Consider the following 21695-nt stretch of genomic DNA (forward strand, 5'->3'; position numbering starts at 1 on the left):
GGGTAGTAGTGTGATGTATCAGTGTATGTGGAGGGTAGGGTTGGGATTGGGGTTAGGGTAGTAGTGTGATGTATCAGTGTATGTGGAGGGTAGGGTTGGGATTGGGGTTAGGGTAGTAGTGTGATGTATCAGTGTATGTGGAGGGTAGGGTTGGGATTGGGGTTAGGGTAGTAGTGTGATGTATCAGTGTATGTGGAGGGTAGGGTTGGGATTGGGGTTAGGGTAGTAGTGTGATGTATCAGTGTATGTGGAGGGTAGGGTTGGGATTGGGGTTAGGGTAGTAGTGTGATGTATCAGTGTATGTGGAGGGTAGGGTTGGGATTGGGGTTAGGGTAGTAGTGTGATGTATCAGTGTATGTGGAGGGTAGGGTTGGGATTGGGGTTAGGGTAGTAGTGTGATGTATCAGTGTATGTGGAGGGTAGGGTTGGGATTGGGGTTAGGGTAGTAGTGTGATGTATCAGTGTATGTGGAGGGTAGGGTTGGGATTGGGGTTAGGGTAGTAGTGTGATGTATCAGTGTATGTGGAGGGTAGGGTTGGGATTGGGGTTAGGGTAGTAGTGTGATGTATCAGTGTATGTGGAGGGTAGGGTTGGGATTGGGGTTAGGGTAGTAGTGTGATGTATCAGTGTATGTGGAGGGTAGGGTTGGGATTGGGGTTAGGGTAGTAGTGTGATGTATCAGTGTATGTGGAGGGTAGGGTTGGGATTGGGGTTAGGGTAGTAGTGTGATGTATCAGTGTATGTGGAGGGTAGGGTTGGGATTGGGGTTAGGGTAGTAGTGTGATGTATCAGTGTATGTGGAGGGTAGGGTTGGGATTGGGGTTAGGGTAGTAGTGTGATGTATCAGTGTATGTGGAGGGTAGGGTTGGGATTGGGGTTAGGGTAGTAGTGTGATGTATCAGTGTATGTGGAGGGTAGGGTTGGGATTGGGGTTAGGGTAGTAGTGTGATGTATCAGTGTATGTGGAGGGTAGGGTTGGGATTGGGGTTAGGGTAGTAGTGTGGTGTATCAGTGTATGTGGAGGGTAGGGTTGGGATTGGGGTTAGGGTAGTAGTGTGATGTATCAGTGTATGTGGAGGGTAGGGTTGGGATTGGGGTTAGGATAGTAGTGTGATGTATCAGTGTATGTGGAGGGTAGGGTTGGGATTGGGGTTAGGGTAGTAGTGTGATGTATCAGTGTATGTGGAGGGTAGGGTTGGGATTGGGGTTAGGATAGTAGTGTGATGTATCAGTGTATGTGGAGGGTAGGGTTGGGATTGGGGTTAGGGTAGTAGTGTGATGTATCAGTGTATGTGGAGGGTAGGGTTGGGATTGGGGTTAGGGTAGTAGTGTGATGTATCAGTGTATGTGGAGGGTAGGGTTGGGATTGGGGTTAGGGTAGTAGTGTGATGTATCAGTGTATGTGGAGGGTAGGGTTGGGATTGGGGTTAGGGTAGTAGTGTGATGTATCAGTGTATGTGGAGGGTAGGGTTGGGATTGGGGTTAGGGTAGTAGTGTGGTGTATCAGTGTATGTGGAGGGTAGGGTTGGGATTGGGGTTAGGGTAGTAGTGTGATGTATCAGTGTATGTGGAGGGTAGGGTTGGGATTGGGGTTAGGGTAGTAGTGTGAGAGGGAAGTGGACAGCTATTACCGTGTGGTATTGAACCACACTTTGGCCTGGAAATAACACAAAACCAGATTTCAGGACATTACAACATCACAGCTGTTCACAAGAACACCCATATCACGACATGGACTCCTCTAATGGTATCTAAGAGGTTGCTTACTGTATCCGTCTGTTGAGTTAATGGACTGACAGGTTTCAGGGTTGAGGGATGATACTGTTACAGCACAGAGATGAAAGGGACATGATCTTGTAAAACCAGAGTTGCATGTTTGACTCTTTGAGTCTCTGATTATGGATAACTATTCTAAGAGGATTCCCCATGCATTTGGGGTCCTATTTTATCCAAGTCACTAAATGGCTGGGCGGTTTAGTGGGCCATATGGGCACTTCCATGGTAACGGAATTACACTGAGACTCAGATTTTTCATTTTAAAATGTATATCAAACAAAAAACATTGATTTCAAAGTTTAACAAACCATAGAACTCTATGCACAAGGACTGATAGAGATTTTACCATCATTCTGTTACCAAACTTTACATCTACACTTTTTCCAGTTTTTTAAAAAAATTGCGTAAATAGTTCAATGTAGTCATTGTTCATATAGTTGTAGGGTTTCTTAAACTTTGAAATTAATTGTTTTTGTTTGGCGTACATTTTAAAGTGAAAAAAATGTAGTCTCAGTGTAATTCCGTTACCGGGGAATTGCCAATATACAGTGATCCAGAGAGACACAAAGTGAGGGAGATTCTGGGACAGCAGTAATAGGAGAAGAGGTATGTCAGGGATTCATGGTCCATGGCAGTAGACCTAGCAGACATGTGTTGAGGTGCAGGCGAGGAGTGGTTGGAATGAGAGGGCTGTGTTTGTGGACATGTTGAGGCTTAGCGGCAGGACTGGATTGATGAGGCTTTGGTCTGCTCAATGGAGGCTAAGGCTCATTACAGTAACCCCAGGACAGGCAAACAGCTGGACGTATCTCTCTGCCATATGTCTATCTGTCATGCACGGCTGACTGCTCTTTGCGCTTTTTATCCCACTTTACGGATTTGCCTGGAAGTAAACAGGATTTCTGCCTGCTTTCTGTTTTCCTGATTACTTTCACCAGCCGTCTTGGTCTGGTCTCAAGGCCACTGGCTTTGTGTGTGTGTGTGTGTGTGTGTGTGTTCTCACATTACTCTTTAAGATCTAGTTTCCTTGGCTCTAAGCGATCTAGACTGTGATAGTCATCTTTTTGTTGCCCTTGTCCACATCTCAGGCCCGTTTCTATGATTCTTATTCAACAGCTTCCATGTATAGATAGTACGGTGTGGTTACCATCAGACAGACTAGAGAGGCAGCCACAGTGTTTGGCCGCTTCTGTGGTTTTTAGCTTCAGTGTTCGTAGTGTACATACTGTATGTGGATTGTGTAAATGATGTGTCTATAAACAATATTTTGCCTATAAACTCTGTTTATTGTCTGTGCATTCTGTTTATTGTGGCAGCACCATTTCACTGAGCCAAATTCCTGTACATGAAAATGTATTCGGCAAATAAAGGCATTTCTGATTCTGACCAACTGGGCACTGCACATAGTTCAAGCACAGTAGGTTAGGGTGGATTTACATTAGTAAAATATGTCTAATGAGATCCATCTCTCTTCAACATCAGATTTGCAACTTTTGTGTTTTCATTAAGTTTCTAGTTTTAACGTCACATGCACAAGTACAGTGAAATGCATTTCTTGTAAACTCAAATCCCAACAATGCAATAATCAATAACAATGTATAACTAGAAAAAAACATACGAGGAATAATACATATGAAGAACACAATAAGTAAGCATACTATATACAGGGTCAGTTCCAACACCATACAATGTGCAGGGATACTAGAGTGATGGAGGTAGATATGTATAGGGGAAAGATGACAGGGATACTAGAGTGATGGAGGTAGATATGTATAGGGGAAAGATGACAGGGATACTAGAGTGATGGAGGTAGATATGTATAGGGGAAAGATGACAGGGATACTAGAGTGATGGAGGTAGATATGTATAGGGGAAAGATGACAGGGATACTAGAGTGATGGAGGTAGATATGTATAGGGGAAAGATGACTAGGCATCAGGATAGAAGATAAACAGACTATCAGCAGCTTGTATGTGAGTGGGTGTGCTTGTGTGTAGAGTCAGTATCAATGTATGTGCATATTATGTGTGAGTTAGCAGATGATGTGACGTGAGTATGTAGGGCCCTGTGAGTGTGCATAGAGACAGTGCAAAAAAAAATGTTGTTAGCTATTTATCTTATGGCTTAGGGATAGAAGCTGCTCAAGAGCCTGTTGGGGCCAGACTTGATGCACTGGTACCGCTTGCCGTGCAGAGGCAGGGAGAATAGTCTATGGCTTGGGTGGTTGTCTTTAATGACTTCCGGGCCTTCCTACCACACCTCCTGATATAGAGGTCCTGGATGGCAGGGAGCTCAGCCCCAGTGATGTACTGGGCTGTCCGCACCACCCTCTGTAGCGCAATGCGATCAAGTGTGGTGCTATTGCCAAACCAAGCAGTGGTGCAGCCAGTCAAAATGCAGAACTTTTTGAGGGTTTGAGGGCCATGCCAAACTTTTTCGACCTCACGAGGGGTAAGAGGGGCTATCGCGCCTACTTCACGACTGTATGCTTGTGTTTGGATCATTTTAAGTCTTTAATGATTTGGACACCGTGGAACTTGATGTTGCCTACCCTCACTACCTAGTGTCGGCTCGTTCAGGAAGTTCAGGATCCATTTGCAGAGGAAGTTGTTCAGATCCAGAGTCCTAAGCTTGGAGGGGACAATGGGGTTGAACGCTGAGCTGTAGTCAATGAACAGCATTCTCACATAGGTAATCCTCTTATCTAGGTGGGTGAGGGCAGTGTGGAGAGAAATTGAGATTGTGTCATCTATGGATCTGTTTGGGCGGTATGCAAATTGGAGTGGGTCTAGGGGTGGCTGGGATGGTGGTTTAATTTGTGTCATAACCAGCCTCTCAAAGCACATCATGATTACAGAAGCGAGTGCTACAGGGTGGTAGTCATTGTGGCATGAAGCCTTAGAGTTCTTTGGGACAAGAATGATGGTAGTCATCTTAAAACATATGCGAATTACAGACTGGGACAAGTGGAAGTTGAAAATTACAGTGAATATGCCGGCCAGCTGTTCTGCGCATGATCTGAGAACACACCCTGGAATACCGTTGGGTCCCGCAGCCTTGCGGCTGTTGACCTGACTAAAGACCTTGTACACGTCGCTCTCGGAGAGTGAGATCACCCAATCCTCTGGGTCGGTGGCGGCCCTCATTCTTGGCATGATGATGTTGTTGTCATAAAACGCATTGAGTTCGTCTGGTAGAGAGGTATCTTTGGGCAGATCACGGTTGTGTCTTCCTTTGTATACCATTTAGCCTTGGATGTGGTGTGGCCAAACCTATACAGGAGCTTTTCATCCAAACCATATTGCACATAATGATGCACTTGATTAATGCAATGATTCAATTTGGCTAACAGAGCAAACATGCTGTCTATTGGTATTAAGTAATTAAGGTAATTCTTGCAGGGACATGTGGTGTGGGGGAGCAGCTGTCTTTACACTGTACCACTGTGGGGGGTATGTGATGTACAGTGCCTTCGGAAAGTATTCAGACCCCTTGACTTTTTCCACATTTTGTTACGTTAAATCCCTTGTTCTAAAATGTATTTATTTTATTCCTCATAATTTCTTTCCACACAACACCCCACAATGACTAAGCAAAAACAGGTTTTTAGATTTTTTTTGCTAATTTATATAAAATAAAAAACGGTATCACATTTACATAAGTATTCAGACCCTTTACTCAGTACATTGTTGAAGCACCTTTGGCAGCGATTGCAGCCTCGAGTCTTCTTGGGTATGACGCGACAAGCTTGGCACACCTGTATTTGGGGAATTTCTCTCATTCTTCTCTGCAGATCCATTCAAGCTCTGTCAGGTTGGATCGGAAGCATTGCTGCACAGCTATTTTCAGATCTCTCCAGAGATTTTCGATCGGGTTCAAGTCCGGGTTCTGGCTGGGCCACTAAAGGACATTCAGAGACTTGTCCCGAAGCCACTCCTACATTGTATTGGCTGTGTGCTTAGAGTCATTGTCCTGTTTGAAGGTGAATCTTCGCCGCAGTCTGAGGTCCTGAGCGCTCTGGAGCCGGTTTTCATCAAGGATCTCTCTGTACTTTGCTCCGTTCATCTTTGTCTTGATCCTGAATAGTCTCCCAGTCCCTGCCACTGAAAAACATCCCAACAGCATGATGCTGCCACCACCATGCTACCCCGTAGGGATGATGCCAGGTTTCCTCCAGACTAGAGGTCGACCGATTATTGGAGGACCAAAAAGCCGATACCGATTAATCGGCCGTTTTAATTTTAATTTTATTTTTAATAATGACAATTACAACAAAACAGGATTAACACTTATTTTAACTTAATATAAAACATCAATGAAATCAATTTAGCCTCAAATAAATAATGAAAATGTTCAATTTGGTTTAAATAATGCAAAAACAAAGTAATATGTGCCATGTAAAAAAGCTAACGTTTAAGTTCCTTGCTCAGAACATATGAAAGTTGGTGGTTCCTTTTAACATGAGACTTCAATATTCCAAGGTAAGAGGTTTTAGGTTGTAGTTAATATAGTATTTATAGGACTATTCTCTCTATACCATTTGTATTTCATATACCTTTGACTATTGGATGTTCTTATAGGCACTATAGTATTGCCAGTGTAACAGTATAGCTTCCGTCCCCCTCCTCGCCCCTACCTGGGCTCGAACCAGGAACACATCGACAACAACCATACTCGAAGCATCGTTACCCATCGCTCCACAAAAGCCACGGTGCTTGCAGCGCAAGGGGAATAACTACTCCAAATCTAAAAGCGAGTGATGTTTGAAACAGTATTAGCGCACACCCAGCTAACTAGCTAGCCATTTCACATCGGTTACACCAGCCATTAGGCTGATAGGCTTGAAGTCATAAACAGCACTGTGCATGCGAAGAGCTGCTGGCAAAACCTACGAAAGTGCTGTTTGAATGAATGATTACGGGCCTGCTACTGCTCAGTCAGACTGCTCTATCAAATCAGACTTAATTATAACATAATAACACACAGAAATACAAGCCTTTGGTCATAAATATGATCGAATCCGGAAACTATCATTTCGGAAAAACAAAATGTTTGTTATTTCAGTGATATACGGAACCGTTCGGTATTTTATCTAACGGGTGGCATCCCTAAGTCTAAATATTCTAGTTACATTGCACAACCTTCAATGTATGTCATAATTACGTAAAATTCTGGCAAATTAGTTCACAATGAGCCAGGCAGCCCAAACTTGCATATACCCTGACTCTGCATGCAATGAATGCAAGAGAAATGACACAATTTCACCTGGTTAATATTGCCTGCTAAACTGGATTAGTAGTTATAACTAGTGATTATGATTGATTGTTTTTTATAAGATAAGTTTAATGCTAGCTAGCAATTTACCTTGGCTTCTATTGCATTTGCGTAACAAGCAGATTACTCGTGGAGTGCAATGGTTAGAGCTTTGGACTAGTTAACCTTTCTGATCTCCCCATCCCGGATCCGGGTTCGTGAATACAGACTCAAGCTCATTACCATAACGCAACGTTAACTATTCATGAAAATCGCAAATGAAATGAAATAAATATGCCATCTCTCAAGCTTAGCCTTTTGTTAACAACACTGTCATCTCAGATTTTCAAAATATGCTTCTCAACCATTGCAAAACAAGCATTTGTGTAACAGTATTGATGGCTAACGTAGCATTTAGCATTAGCATTCAGCTGGCAACATTTACACAAAAAAACAGAAAAGCATTCAAAAAAATCATTTACCTTTGAAGAACTTCAGATGTTTTCAATGAGGAGACTCTCAGATTTACCTTCTGTAAAGGTGAGTAAATGTTATATCAGCCTACTGTTCTTCAGGACAGCTTGTCCACATGCAGTTGGCCTCTGGACTTTGGAGGAGGATCCGCCGGCCCGAGCCAGTGAAGAAAAGTACACCTCAGTCTTATTTTCACTTTGGAACTAGGCATCATCACTCAGTTTTTTTATTTATTTATTTATTTTACCTTTATTTAACCAGGGAGGCAAGTTGAGAACAAGTTCTCATTTACAATTGCGACCTGGCCAAGATAAAGCAAAGCAGTTCGACAGATACAACGACACAGAGTTACACATGGAGTAAAACAAACATACAGTCAATAATACAGTATAAACAAGTCTATATACAATGAAAGTTGTATGTCTGTGTGTTCCACAGTATTTCTACAGGACCTTTGTTACCAAATCAACATCAGAAATGTCTCTTATCTTGGCCTCCCGAGTGGCGCAGAGGTCTAAGGCAGTGCTAGAGGTGTCACTACAGATCCGGGTTCGATCCCGGGCTGTGTTGCAGCCGGCCGCAACTAGGAGACCCATGAGGCGGCGCACAATTTTCCCAGTGTCGTTCGGGTTAGGGGAGGATTTGGCTGGCCGGGATGTTCTTGTCCCATCTCTCTCTAGCGACTCCTGTGGCGGGCCGGGCGCATGCACGTTGACACAGTCGCCAGTTGGACGATCTTTCCTCCGACACATTGGTGTGGCTGGCTTCCGGGTTAAGCGAGAAGTGTATCAAGAAGAAGTGTGGCTTGGCAGGGTCGCATGGCTCTCGACCTTCGCCTCTCCCGAGTCCGTACGGGAGTTGCAGCGATGGGACATGACTGTAACTACCAATTGGATATCACAAAATTGGAGAGAAAAAGGGGTCAAAGAAATACAAATAAAGTAAGAAATGTGTCTTATCGAGGATTTACGAAGGTGGCCTGAGGTGACTTGGATTACATAAAGATAAAATACAAGAGTTCTTGCTACAGCAAAAGAGCAGGTGTTCCTAATGTTTTTACACTCCGTGTATATTTAATTAGCTCACTTATCCATATGCATATTGTATTTGCATATTTTAATGTCAGACAAGTATTGTTAGTGTTGTACCTATTCTCATCTCTTACATTTTGTTGGTGTAACATATAGTTTGTTAGACCACAACAGTTTGTTAGACCACATTGGGCCTCTCTTTACACTAAACTACTTGTGAAGCAGTGAAGACCTCTGTTAGTGAAGAACATACACACTTATTTTGACCTATTTTAAAATACTCTGACTTAAACCCTGTAGACAGCTGTGAGACAGACACAAATTAGAGGAAGAGTAGTATAAAGCAGTGTCTTTTCACAAGTTGGCACCAGGCCTTGGGTTTGTGTTGCAGCTCAGGAATCAGAACTCACAGGCTGCTCTACAGCGTTACACCTCACGCTGCCTGCCCATGTCAGTCTGACTGAACCTAACACCCTGCCAACCTGACACACAGAACCTTACACTAGCCCTACCCAGCCCAGCAATACAGAACCTTACACTAGCCCTACCCAGCCCAGCAATACAGAACCTTACACTAGCCCTACCCAGCCCAGCAATACAGAACCTTACACTAGCCCTACCCAGCCCAGCAATACAGAACCTTACTCTAGCCCTACCCAGCCCAGCAATACAGAACCTTACACTAGCCCTACCCAGCCCAGCAATACAGAACCTTACACCAGCCCAGCCCAGCAACAGATCAGAGCCCACCAGCCCAGTACTGCCCCCTGTCTGCTAGCAGAGTTCCTCCTTACCCAAAGCTCCTCCCTCCACCTCAGTCACCTCCATTAGAGAAGTGAACGTGTTGTACTCTGGCAGAAGGCTGAATTATTAAAGCCCCTCACTCGGGGTTAAAAGTCGGCTCTGGACTCCTGACCCCAGGGTCACAGGATCGCGGCTTCAAGGCCAGGCTGAGAGTGGAGCTCAGTGCGCTGACCTTGACTGACCTGTGCTCTGTGTCTGACCCGGATCGACCTGGGCAAGACTGGGCCTCTGGACCACCCCAGGTAGAGGGCAGAATACAGGATACATGCATTAAACAAGAGCAGGCCATTTGTTAGACGCTGTGTGTTCCACTGTAAACCTGACTGCATTGCACGCCTTCCTGCATGTGTGCTGCTGAGAGAGAGGAGAGAGGAGAGAGAGAGAGTGGAGAGAGAGAGAGGAGAGAGAGAGAGAGAGAGAAAGAGAGAGAGAGAGAAAGAAATAGGCTACCTGCCATTGCCCCTACTGTGCTCCTCAATTATACACCCACCAGGGCAGCTAAATACATTAGGCTGGATGCATAGTTTCAAACACACACATGTTCTGCCCAAATACATTAGGACAAAGCCTGTTATTAATATTTGATTGAACTCTCCTTCTGTCCTTTGTATCTTCTGGTGACTTTGCTATAGTGAGGATGGAGGCAGTGGGACTCTCGTCTAATTACTGTTATTAAACTTAATATTTTCCTCCCATCAGTGTGGAGCAGAACTTGGAAATGGGTTTGTGGGAACATTTACATTTTTAAAGCTCCGTCTACTCAGGTACACTACATGGCCAAAGGTATGTGGCCACCTGCTCGTCGAACATCTAATTTTTGTAATTATTTTTTATTTAAACTTTATTTAACTAGTTAAGAACAAAATCTTATTTTACAATGACGGCCTACCCTAGCCAAACCCTCCCCTAACTTGGACAATACTGGGCCAATTGTGCGCTGCCCTACGGGACTCCCAATCATTGCTGGTTGTGATACAGCCCTGGATCGAACCAGGGTCTGTAGTGATGCCTCTAGCGCTGAGATGCAGTGCCTTAGTCCGCTGCACCACCCGGGAGCCCCAAAGTCATGGGCATTAATATGGAGTTGGTCCCCCCTTTGGTGCTAGAACAGCCTCCACCCTTCACGACTTTTAGTGCTACATGCTTCAGCACTTGGCAGTCCCGTTCTGTGAGCTTTTGTGGCCTACCACTTTACAGCTGAGCCGTTGTTGCTCCTAAACGTTTCCACTTCACAATTACTGCAGTTACAGTTGACCGGGCAGCTCTAGCAGGGCAGAAATTTTACGAGTCACTGAGCTCTTCAGTACAGGCCACTCTACTGCTGACGGTTGTCTATGGAGATTGCATGGCTGTGTGCTCGATTTTATACACCTGTCAGCAACGGGTGTGGCTGAAATAGCAGAATCCACTAATTTGAAAGGGTATCTACCTTAAAGTGGATACAGACTTAAAGTGGAACTGACAGCATTTTAGCAACATAAAATCTTATTAAAATATGTTCATATACACCCATAGGAAGAATATGACACTTTAAATATTCTGACAAGCGAACATTCTTAGAATGTTTGGGAATTACGTATACTAAGGTATTTGTGAAATTCTAGAACAATATATAGTGGAAAAGCTGCCGTGCATTTGGACAATTACTAGACACTGCAGTAAATAAAACCTCATAAAAACATCTGTCTCCGCTAGGACCATAGTCTACACAGACTGGTGCACCATAGCCAATCAGAGCTACTGTAGGCCTTTATGCAAACAAGACATTTGCCACACAAAGCCTGCCATCGTTCACTTTGAACTGGACTGGGTGTTTACAGGCATTTGCAGCAATTAGATTATTTTAACGTATTCGGCAAAAACTAAACCTTAATGGTATTCTGCAAATATGTCAATACCACATATTTACCTCTTACATTTGGGAACTTTACAGTCTTATTGATCAAACAACCATGAAAAGGTAGATTCTCTCTCGCGCAGTTATGCACATCAACAAAAACAACAACTAATGCTAGTCACAATGGCTAGCTAGCTACTTGCGGACACAAATAAGAGAACACCTCACTCTGAGCATTTTACTCACCTAAGCAGAGCTCGTTAGCTAGGCTGTTTACATGTTATCTAGAGCTTTTGTGACTAAATTACTTTTTTTGACTACGTTTACTGACACGAACATATTCAGTGGGTGTTGAGCGACTCTGGCACACTCAGACGATAGTGCTCTGAAATCGGAGTAGATAGCCAGGGTGAATTTGCAAACGCAAGAGATATGCTAACTGGATACTGTAAAAGTCGTTCAATTTCTTGCTAGCTAACCAAATGACACCTGCATCTCTAGCTGTGTATCGGAAAAAGTAAATCACTCACCCACTTCTCCAATGACATTACATCCTCCTAGCAGCTACAGTGGTTCTTCCTTTAAAAGTTTTGAGCTTATGCCGTGACCGTTTGTGGTAGATGGTGGCAGATTGTGGTACATTGCATCATTCTGGCAACAATGGCTGACACTTACATAATGTGCCATAGAATTGTGTGGCACCCTGCAAGCTGTGCTGCAGTATGCTGCAACTTTTAAAGGAAGAGCCACTGTAGCTAGCTATCTAGCTAGTTTGATTGTATTGACATGCCCTGCCTTAGTTACATTCGTCCGTTTTTGTACAAAATATTGAGTAATTGAAATTGAATCAGTGCATCCCGAATGGAGGCAGCAAACAATGTACCAGGCCAGCTGCGATTACCAACAAATATGTTGGTGAATCATATTAATCATGCATTAAACTGCATCCACCTATTCTGCCAACAATGCTTAGTGTACATCATGGAACGTTGAGTCAAATAGAACCTATTTTTAAAACCTGTTTATAAAGTTGGTTTTGTTGCATAAACTGGGAATTTGATATTTTTTTACTGATATTATGATTGTCTGTGTAACGATTGTTGTTGGAAGGATCGGACCAAGGTGCAGCGTGGAAGGCGTTCATCATATTTATTCATGTGAACCAGCAATAAAACGTAACAAAACGACCGCACAGCTTTGTAGTGCAAAAGGCTACAATTCAAAAACAAGATCCCACACACAACAGGTGGAAAAAGGCTGCCTAGGTATGATCCCCAATCAGAGACAACAATAGACAGCTGTCTCTGATTGGGAACCATACCAGGCCAACATAGAAAATAAAAAACTAGACTACCCACCCTAGTCACACCCTGACCTAACCAAAATAGAGAAATAAAAGGTTCTCTAAGGTCAGGGTGTGACAGTCTGTTTGTTCCATATCTGCAAAGTAGTTAAAACACTGTCAGTTCCACTTTAAAGAACTAGAGCTGACATATTTAAAATTCCTCAAGCTCTCAGATCCAGAGCCCAACGTTCATTATGTCTGAAAACAATAGATATGGACACACGACACATAAAGCATGGAGCTTGCAGTATGGATTTGACTGTTGACCTTGACCATTGCTGGAATAGAGGACGCTTTCCATTTAGCAAAGTGTGATGTTGTTTATGTGTGTGCATCTGTAGTTAATGAATAAAAAATCACTCAAACAGGTAGTGTACATGAAATACATGATACGTTACAGAACAACACAGAGTAAATGAATATCAACTATACTGAACAAAAAATAGAAATGCATCATGCAATAATTTCAATGAGCCGGATGTGGAGGTCTTGGACTGTCATGGTTACACTGTCACACCCTGGTCTTAGTATTTTGTGTTTTCTTTATTATTTTGGTTAGGCCAGGGTGTGACATGGGTTTATTATGTGGTGTGTTTTGTCTTGTTTTTTTTTGTAGGTATTGGGATTGTGGTATAGTGGGGTTGTCTAGTATAGTCTATGGCTGTCTGTAGTGGTTCTCAATCAGAGGCAGGTGTTTATCGTTGTCTCTGATTGGGAACCATATTTAGGCAGCCATATTCTTTGAGTGTTTTGTGGGTGGTGGTTCCTGTCTCAGTGTTTGTTTGCACCAGATATGGCTGTTTAGGTTTTCATGGTACGTTTCTTGTTTTGTATTGTTTGTGTTTATTATTTTTATTAAACATGAATCGAAATAACCACGCTGCATTTTGGTCCTCTCCTTCGACGGAAGAAAACCGTAACATACACATGGTCTTGTCACACCCATATCTTTTTCACCTGTCTTGGTGATTGTCTCCACTCACCTCCAGGTGTCTCCTGTTTTCCCCATTAGTCCCTGGTGTATTTATCCCTGTGTTTCCTGTCTCTCTGTGCCAGTTCGTCTTGTTTTGCCAGGTCAACCAGCGTTTCTCCTAGCTCCTATTTTTCCCAGTCTGTTTTTTCCTAGCCCTCCTGGTTTTTACCCTTGCCTGTCCTGATCCCGTATCCGCCTGCCTGACCACTCTGGCTGTCCTGACCTCGAGCCTGCCTATCCCCTGGTACTGTTTGGACTTGGACCTGTTCACTGAACCCCTGCCTGTCCTGACCTCGAGCCTGCCTATCCCCTGGTACTGTTTGGACTCTGACCTGGTTTATGAAATTCTGGGATCTTTTATTTCAGCTCATAAAACACAGGACCAACACTTTACATGTTGCATTTATATTTCTGTTCAGTATAAATAAGACTTAACGTGGTTACACGTGTCTTCAATTCAAAATAATCTCTCATAGAATAAACTGTGTGTGTGATACACACAGGAGCTTTCTACCAAGTTCTCAAATTCAAGCTGGAACTCAGGCCCAACCTAAATTAACTTTTCTTTGCACTTTGCTAGTTAAAACAATAGGCAGGAAAACACACCCAGATTCTAGTCTAAATGATAGGAGTGTAGCTCTGTCGCTCCTCTTTGAACTATAGCCGCTGTCCAATGAACAGAATGACACAGTTTCTCTGCAACAATAAATCCATGACACTTACATATAAAATAGAACAGATAAAAAGTAATAGTTCTTTAACTCTTGAAACAATCCAAATCTGACAATTTAATTCACATAGTAACATTTTGTCGATTCAAGTTTCATCAGTCTTCACACCTCACCTGGTGTCAGTGACCCCAGAAATTCTGTTGGAACGTCTTAGAGATTGCCACAGATAAATTGGCTCTCACCTTTATCACCTTCTCAAATTTTTCCACTACATTTTCCCCCATGGATTGCATTCATGCATTGCAGAAGACAATCAGAGGAACCAGAGAAATATGGGAAGAGAGGTGACTAGACAAAAAAAAAAATAGCTTGGGTCCATGTAATAGCTACTTCCCAAAAGCTTGCCAGGACACAGTCGAGACACTCAACAAGACAGTCGCCATCTACTTGGCCTGCATTAACTTCTTGTCCATGGTCGTTAGGGGCCCGGTACTCTCCTCATAGAAGGTGTCCTCCCACCAGGGGCCAACGTCAGTCTCCAGGGGTACCCTGCCTAGAATGGTCAGCTGTCCCAACGTGGAATCCTCCATCAGAAGGTGTGTGGCTTAGCTGGACAGGTCAGGCCCCATCATCTGAGTCTGTTTCACGTTGACAACGCACCACTTGTTTGTGAAAGACTTTGAAAACATTCGAAATGGCAGTACAAGTAAACACATCATGATATCATCCTCTGCAATCTATGACAAATACAGATTATGAAATAAATGTCTCATGACAATAAATTGGGAATAAAGTTTCAATATCATGAATATGAAAACTAGCCCACAAAGGTATCCCATCAACTGCCTGATCCAAACAGATGACGAGTTAGGAGACACATGATCTGGATGAAGGAAACGAGCACAACATGAAACCATACCATCCAACATCATTTCAAATCCAAATTCTAAAAATATACAGTAAAGAACAATTAGTGCTCCCTCCTTTTAGAGGGATGAGTTTGGAAACAAATGAGAACACTAGAAAACAATTAGTATAGTGTTGAGCAAATACCTTCCCACCCCTATTGTACAGAAAGTAAATGAGTACAATCAAATCCTAGAATATTAAAATCAGAGAAACAAGGCATAAGAGGCTACATCAAATAAGTTCCGAAAATTTTCTGGCACGGTGAAAATTACAATCAATGTTAAGATTTATATTTCCACATTCTCAGCAGACAAATGATAAAAGCAATTGTGTTGTAAATTTCAGACTGGTTTCTAAACCAGCACAGGTCTTGACCCAAGGACTCTTGGGTCAAGGCCTTTTATGCTATTACTTCTCTCCCTCTCTGATCATGACTAGAATTATGCCTTGTAATGCTTGTTAATGCCTTCTAACTTCAGCTTATGCCTTGCATAATGTAATCATTCACTTTACAAAGTAATTAAATACATTTGTATTGAGAATTCCATTCTCAGACATTTCTTGATTGCAAATATAATGTCAAATGGAGTCAGATAAACATTTTATTAGGCTAATTGCAAATTTGAATCATGGGTCGCATGTGTGGTATAAATACAATACATAGGACAAATATTACCCCAGTCTCCGTGTGTGTACGTGTTATACTGTATCGTATCTCTCCGTCACCCTTCCCCCACCCTACTCATCTGCGGCTCCCATCATGCTCATTCGACATCCCCAACACACACACCACGGGATCTGTCCATCCTCTTTTCTCTCCCTGTTCACAGGGGAAAGAGGAAGGAGCCAGGCCTAGATACCACTCTCTTGGGCCGTGTCTGTGTGTGTGGTGTTGTTATGCAGTTGTTAAATCTGTCACATTCATTTTTTTGTTGTAGTTCTTGTCCATAGGTTAATGTATGGATTATCTGTGTAATTGTTGCTTGGTGTGTGTGTTTTGTGTGCTTGCGTGTGTGATGTGTTGTGTTGTGTGTTGTGTGTGGTGTGGTGTGATGTGTTTTGTGTGATGTGATGTGGTGTATGTGTGTTGTGTGTGTGTGATGTGTTGTGTGTGTGATGTGCTGTATGTGTTGTGTGTGTGTGATGTGTGTGTGTGATGTGTTGTGTGTGTGTGTGTGTTTGATGTGTTTCCCAAGTTGAGACGTCCACTGAGAACTGATGAAAGGAACGAGGCCTGTGACTGATCCGTTCATCCTGATCAGGGGAATTCTACCTCTGTCTTTTTCTCTTTCTCAGTCTCTCTGTCTCTTCCACTCTAAGCATATGACCCACTTTTTACTACAGCCCCCCAACCCCCTCCCCTCCCCCCCTCCCCCAGAAGATTGGCCTACAGAGAACTGGACAGGGGACAGAGAGGGAGAAAGAGCAGAATTACTATGAATAAATGTTCGTAATTGTATTGTGAATGTTCACGAACGCGCCCCTGTGTGTGTGTGTGGGGGTGGATATGTGAGAGAGAGAAGCGAGGAAGAGAATGATGCTGTCATGGTATGTTGGCACCACTGACTCGGTCTTTGTGCTGTGAAAGGCAGCCATTCTGGGTGTGTGAGTTAGTTTTTGTCTGTGGCTCTGGAGGAGGTGAGAGGCTGTCTTTCAAAGGGACTCTGTACTGAGAACACAAGGCCTCAGCGTTTAGGACAACACAGTCAGGAGAGAGGGAAGAAAAGAGCCCTTTGTCCAGACCAGATAGAGGCGGAATACTGGGCAAGCTTTGAAGTGCTGTACAGAAAGCATGCGAATCATGCATCTTTTTACACAGGACAAGCAAGATATTGACTACTTGTGATAAGTAACTCGGGCTCTGCTAAATATTCACACAACGTTATGGTACATGCTTGTCGATTCACTGAAGCCATCTGTGCAGCAGACTAGGCCAGGTACACGGAGGCCCTTTCCTGGAACTCAGAGGCAGACCCCAACCACACTCGGACCCATGTATCAGGGGGAAGGAGGAAAAAACCTGGGTACCTTCCTCCTGATACATGTATTGTACCAACAACACAGAGATCAATGTCATCAGCTACTCATATTGCAAGATGATTTGAACTGAGAGGTTCAGAAATCACTTCCTTTGTCAGTGTGATGTGCCGCCATGGCAGGATGGGGCCCGTTCTGCTGCTGCGCTGTAACGCTGTGCGGGAGGTAAAAGAGTGAGATGGAAAGAGAGCGAGAGAGAGAGAGAGAAGAGAAGGCCATTAGCATTCACAGGGTGTTGTTTGGTGCTGGCGCCGTCCCTCTGCGCCGAATCAGGCGTCGTTGATTAATTTCAGCCTATTAGCACCCCCCTTTCCTCATCTCCCGCCTCTCCCAGGTTAATTCCATGCCAGCGTGCGGAGTCGGGGGCTGCTGGTGTGAGCGATGGAAGAGGGGTTGCCAGGGAGCATGTTGTTGTCAGGACTGTATTAATGAGCACACCACTCTGGTCCTATGGACAGGGGGACTGTGTTTCTGGCTGCGTGCGTTTGCTCTGTCGAGGCCTGGCCTAGTTTCTCCTCTCATCAGGGATCCAAGGGCTGATGCAGATCACCTGACAGTGGCCCGAATGCTCAACCCTGGGTATGTGTGGGTGTGTGTGGGGGATGTGTGGAATTGACAGAATGGTAGAAATTGTGTCATATTTAGTGTGGAGACAACAAACCTATGGTGCTATGAACCTTCCTGTAAATGGTGTGGTCTATATATTATCTTGGGCCAAAGTTTATGTTATACTGAGTTTTCACTGGTTTTTCACGCTCAACAGTTTCCCGTGTGTATCAAGAATGGTCCACCATCCAAAGGACATCCAACCAACTTGACACAACTGTGGGAAGCATAGTCCGTTCCGTATATGTTCTGTAGTATTAGGTTTCTCCCCCCTTGATAAAAGGTACCATCTCTTAAATGTTGGATCACATCCTGCAAGAATTACAGACCTTTTAAAGGATCTTTCACACACTTTGTTAGCATCCCAGTGTAAGAAGTGAGGTCAGATAGTGGGTAGAGGCCTGTGGTAGAGGCCTGCCAGGCTCTGAAGGCATTCCTCTGCAGGAGTCTCTGCTGCATGCCCATCCTCCACAGCTGGCCACAGCACATCTGGCCTCCACAGCTGGCCACATCACACCTGGCCTCCACATCTGGTCACAGCCCACCTGGCCTCCACATCTGGCCTCCACAGCTGGCCACAGCCCACCTGTTCTTCACAGCTGGTCACAGCCCACCTGGCCTCCATAGCTGGTCACAGCCCACCTGGCCTCCACATCTGGCCTACACAGCTGGCCACAGCCTACCTGTCCTTCACAGCTGGTCACAGCCCACCTGGCCTCCACAGCTGGTCACAGCCCACCTGGCCTCCACAGCTGACCACAGCCCACCTGGCCTCCACATCTGGCCTCCACAGCTCGTCACAGCCCACCTGGCCTCCACAGCTGGCCTCCACAGCTGGCCACAGCCCACCTGTCCTCCACAGCTGGTCACAGCCCACCTGGCCTCCACATCTGGCCTCCACAGCTGGACACATCATACCTGGCCTCGCCTCCATACAGAATGTGCACACCTGGATGCTTCTCACTTGATTAATCTGTTTCATTTAGAGAAGCTCATAACAGCTAGGAACATTCCAGTGTCCTCCATCATCAGTACTAGCACAGCTTAAACAAGTGCTGTGTGAGAGATGAGACAGTACACAGGTGAAGGGTTGTGTGTGGACTCTTCTGTGATGATTGAGGGCCAGATCTATGTCTTGTGAGAGGTGTGAAACTAATATTCCCATGAGTATTGGACTGGTTGGTTAACTTGGTTTAGGTTATTGGTGTCAGTTGAGCCTGTGAGGCTTTATTAAAATCTGTCATCAATATCCCATTAACTCCTAGCCCGCCAATCTACTGCATTAGGAACGTCTAATGGCATTAAAGTTTCAGAAGGCCTGGCTTCACTGTGGCACTTGACGCTTTGCATCCACAGAAAAGGAAAAAGAAAGAAGCACTGGATATGGAGAAGAGAGTGAGGGACAGCGACACAAAGGTTAAAAGGTAAAGAAAGAAAATAAGGAAAACTGAATTGAGAGGTATAGTGTGAGAAGGAAGCAGAGGGAGAGGGGATCAGGCTAGTCTCCGTGGATGTGGTGATGAGGTCCAGTACAGGAGTGGGCGGCTAGCTCCGGCTTAAGCAACCCCGCACCCCTCCGTAGCCTGCTGAATTATTCACTAACCCCCCCCCCGCTGGGGCAGAGTGGCGACACGGAGGTCCGCCCACCCTGACCTGTGAGTTTAGAGCTGTGTCACCGCCGCTCCGCACACGAGGGTTCACGACTCCAGCCTCGGCATACACTTGTCTTCATCGAACTGATTACCTCTTAACACTGTGGTTGATGGGACACACACAGAGACTGTGGTGGACAGACAAAGATGTGGCGGCGCCACCAGCGGATGACCCCATGACCCTACAGAGCTCCGAGGGATGTTCTCCTGGTAGCAGGGCTGACCTCTCTCTGCTCATTAACACCGTAGATCACAGGACAGGTCCCCTGAACGGAAGAAAGTTACTCTACCCTCTCTTCAGAATGTAGTCATCAGCATAATTGTTCAGTGAAAGTGAAAATGTACTTTTGAGTTTCTGTAGCTTTATTACTGTATCTGTTATGCAGTATCTTTGTATTCACACTGACTACACAAAACATGAACAATATCTGCTCATACCATGACAGGCTGGCCAGGTGAATAGATGAAGGGGAGGAGACCGGTTAAATACGTATTTTTAAGATTCAAGACAATTGAGACACGGATTGTGTATGTGTGCCATTCAGAGGGTGAATGGGAAAGAGAAAAGATTTCAGTGCAGGGTTTGGTAGTAGGTGCCAGGTGCACTGGTTTGATTCAAGAACTGCAATGCTGCTGTTTTTTTCACGTTCAACAGTTTCCTGTGTGTATCAAGAATAATCCACCACCCAAAGGGCATCCAACCAACGTGACACAACTGTGGGAAGCATTGAAGTCAACATGGGCCAGCCAGTATCCCTGTGGAACGTTTTTGACTCATGTAATGTTGTGTGATCTGTTGTCTTCCTCAGGTAATGTGTAATGTTGTGCGATTTTCTGTCTTCCTCAGGTAAGCGACTGCAGGAGTGGATCAGTGTAGTTCTGTGCCTCTCTCTCTTCATCATCAACCTCTCCTTCCTTCTCCTCAACTTCTCCACTGTGCACATCTACAAAATAATCTTGGGCATCCGTGAGTTTCTCTAACACATTTTTTTGGTTTCTGTTTGAAATGACCTTGAGATAGTCTGCAAATACATTACGCCTCCAAAACATTTGTTGTCTGATATTATGGCAAAAGATTTGGTAAAATACTTTTCCGTCCTTTGTTCCCCACTACAGTAATGGGGATAGTTATGGCGGACTTTGCATCTGGTATGGTGCACTGGGGAGCAGACACCTGGGGCTCTGTGGACATCCCTGTCCTTGGGAAGGTAAGGGACAGGGTTCTGAGTTCAAGGTCTTTCCCAGACCTTAGACTCATCATTTGACTCTTGAGAAGGATTACAAATTACTATAGTGCCTTCAGAAAGTATTCACACCCCTTGACTTTTTCCACATTTTGTTGTGTTACAGCCTGAATTCAAAATTGATTAAATGTAGATTGTGTCACTCGCCTACACAATACCCCATAATGCCAAAGTGGAATTTTTGGCAATTTTTTACAAATGAATAAAAAGTGAAAAGCTGAAATACCTTGAGTCAATAAGTATTCAAGCCCTTTGTTATGACAAGCCTAAATAAGTTCAGGAGTAAAAGTGTGCTTAACAAGTAACATAATAAGTTGCATGGATTCACAATGTGTGCAAAAATAGTGTTCAACATGATTTTTGAATGACTAACTCAGCTCTGTACCCCACACATACAATTATCTGTAAGGTCGAGCAGTGAATTTTAAACAGATTCAACCACAAAGACCAGAGAGGTTTTCCAATGCCTCACAAAGAAGGGCACCTATTGGTAGATGGGGGAGAAAAAGAAGAAGCAAACATTGAATTTCCATTTGAGCACCCAGTCACTACAAAGATAAATTAATACTGCCCAAAAGGTGGCAACGCAATTAACTGTTTTGCTGTTTTTGTTTTGGACAAATCCAATGAAACACAGAGTACCACTCTCCATATTTCCAAGCATAGTGGTGGCTGCATCATGGTATGGGTATAATTGTAATTGATAAGGACTGGGGAGTTTTTCAGGATAAAAAATGTACGGAATAGAGCTATGCACAGGCAAAATCTTAGAGGAAAACCTGGTTCAGTCTGCTTTTCACCAGACACTGGGAGATGAATTCACCTTTCAGCAGGACAATAACCTAAAACAAGGCCAAATCTACACCGAAGAAGATAATGAATGTTCCTGGGTGGCCGAATTACAGTTTTGACTTAAATATGCTTGAAAATCTATGGTAAAAAATGGTTCTCTAGCAATGATCGACAACGAATTTGACAGAGCTTGTATAATTTTTTTAAAGAATAATGCATTTTTTAAAGAATAATGGGGAAATATTGTACAATCCAGGTGTGCAAAGCTCTTAGGCTTACCCAGAAATACTC

At 44.1% G+C, this 21695-nt stretch overlaps 1 protein-coding gene across 1 annotated transcript in view; it reads left to right on the top strand.

Annotated features, from left to right (window-relative positions):
* si:ch211-212o1.2 (TMEM189_B_dmain domain-containing protein) overlaps nucleotides 1–21695 on the top strand; it is a 39106-nt gene that overhangs the window by 5731 nt on the left and 11680 nt on the right. The window contains exons 3-4 of the mRNA XM_021569763.2: nucleotides 20216–20335; nucleotides 20485–20576. Coding sequence (XP_021425438.1) covers nucleotides 20216–20335; nucleotides 20485–20576 — 212 coding nt within the window. The remainder of the gene's footprint in view (nucleotides 1–20215; nucleotides 20336–20484; nucleotides 20577–21695) is intronic.

This window comes from Oncorhynchus mykiss, chromosome 2, assembly GCF_013265735.2.
Source record: "Oncorhynchus mykiss isolate Arlee chromosome 2, USDA_OmykA_1.1, whole genome shotgun sequence".
Lineage (NCBI taxonomy): Eukaryota > Metazoa > Chordata > Actinopteri > Salmoniformes > Salmonidae > Oncorhynchus > Oncorhynchus mykiss.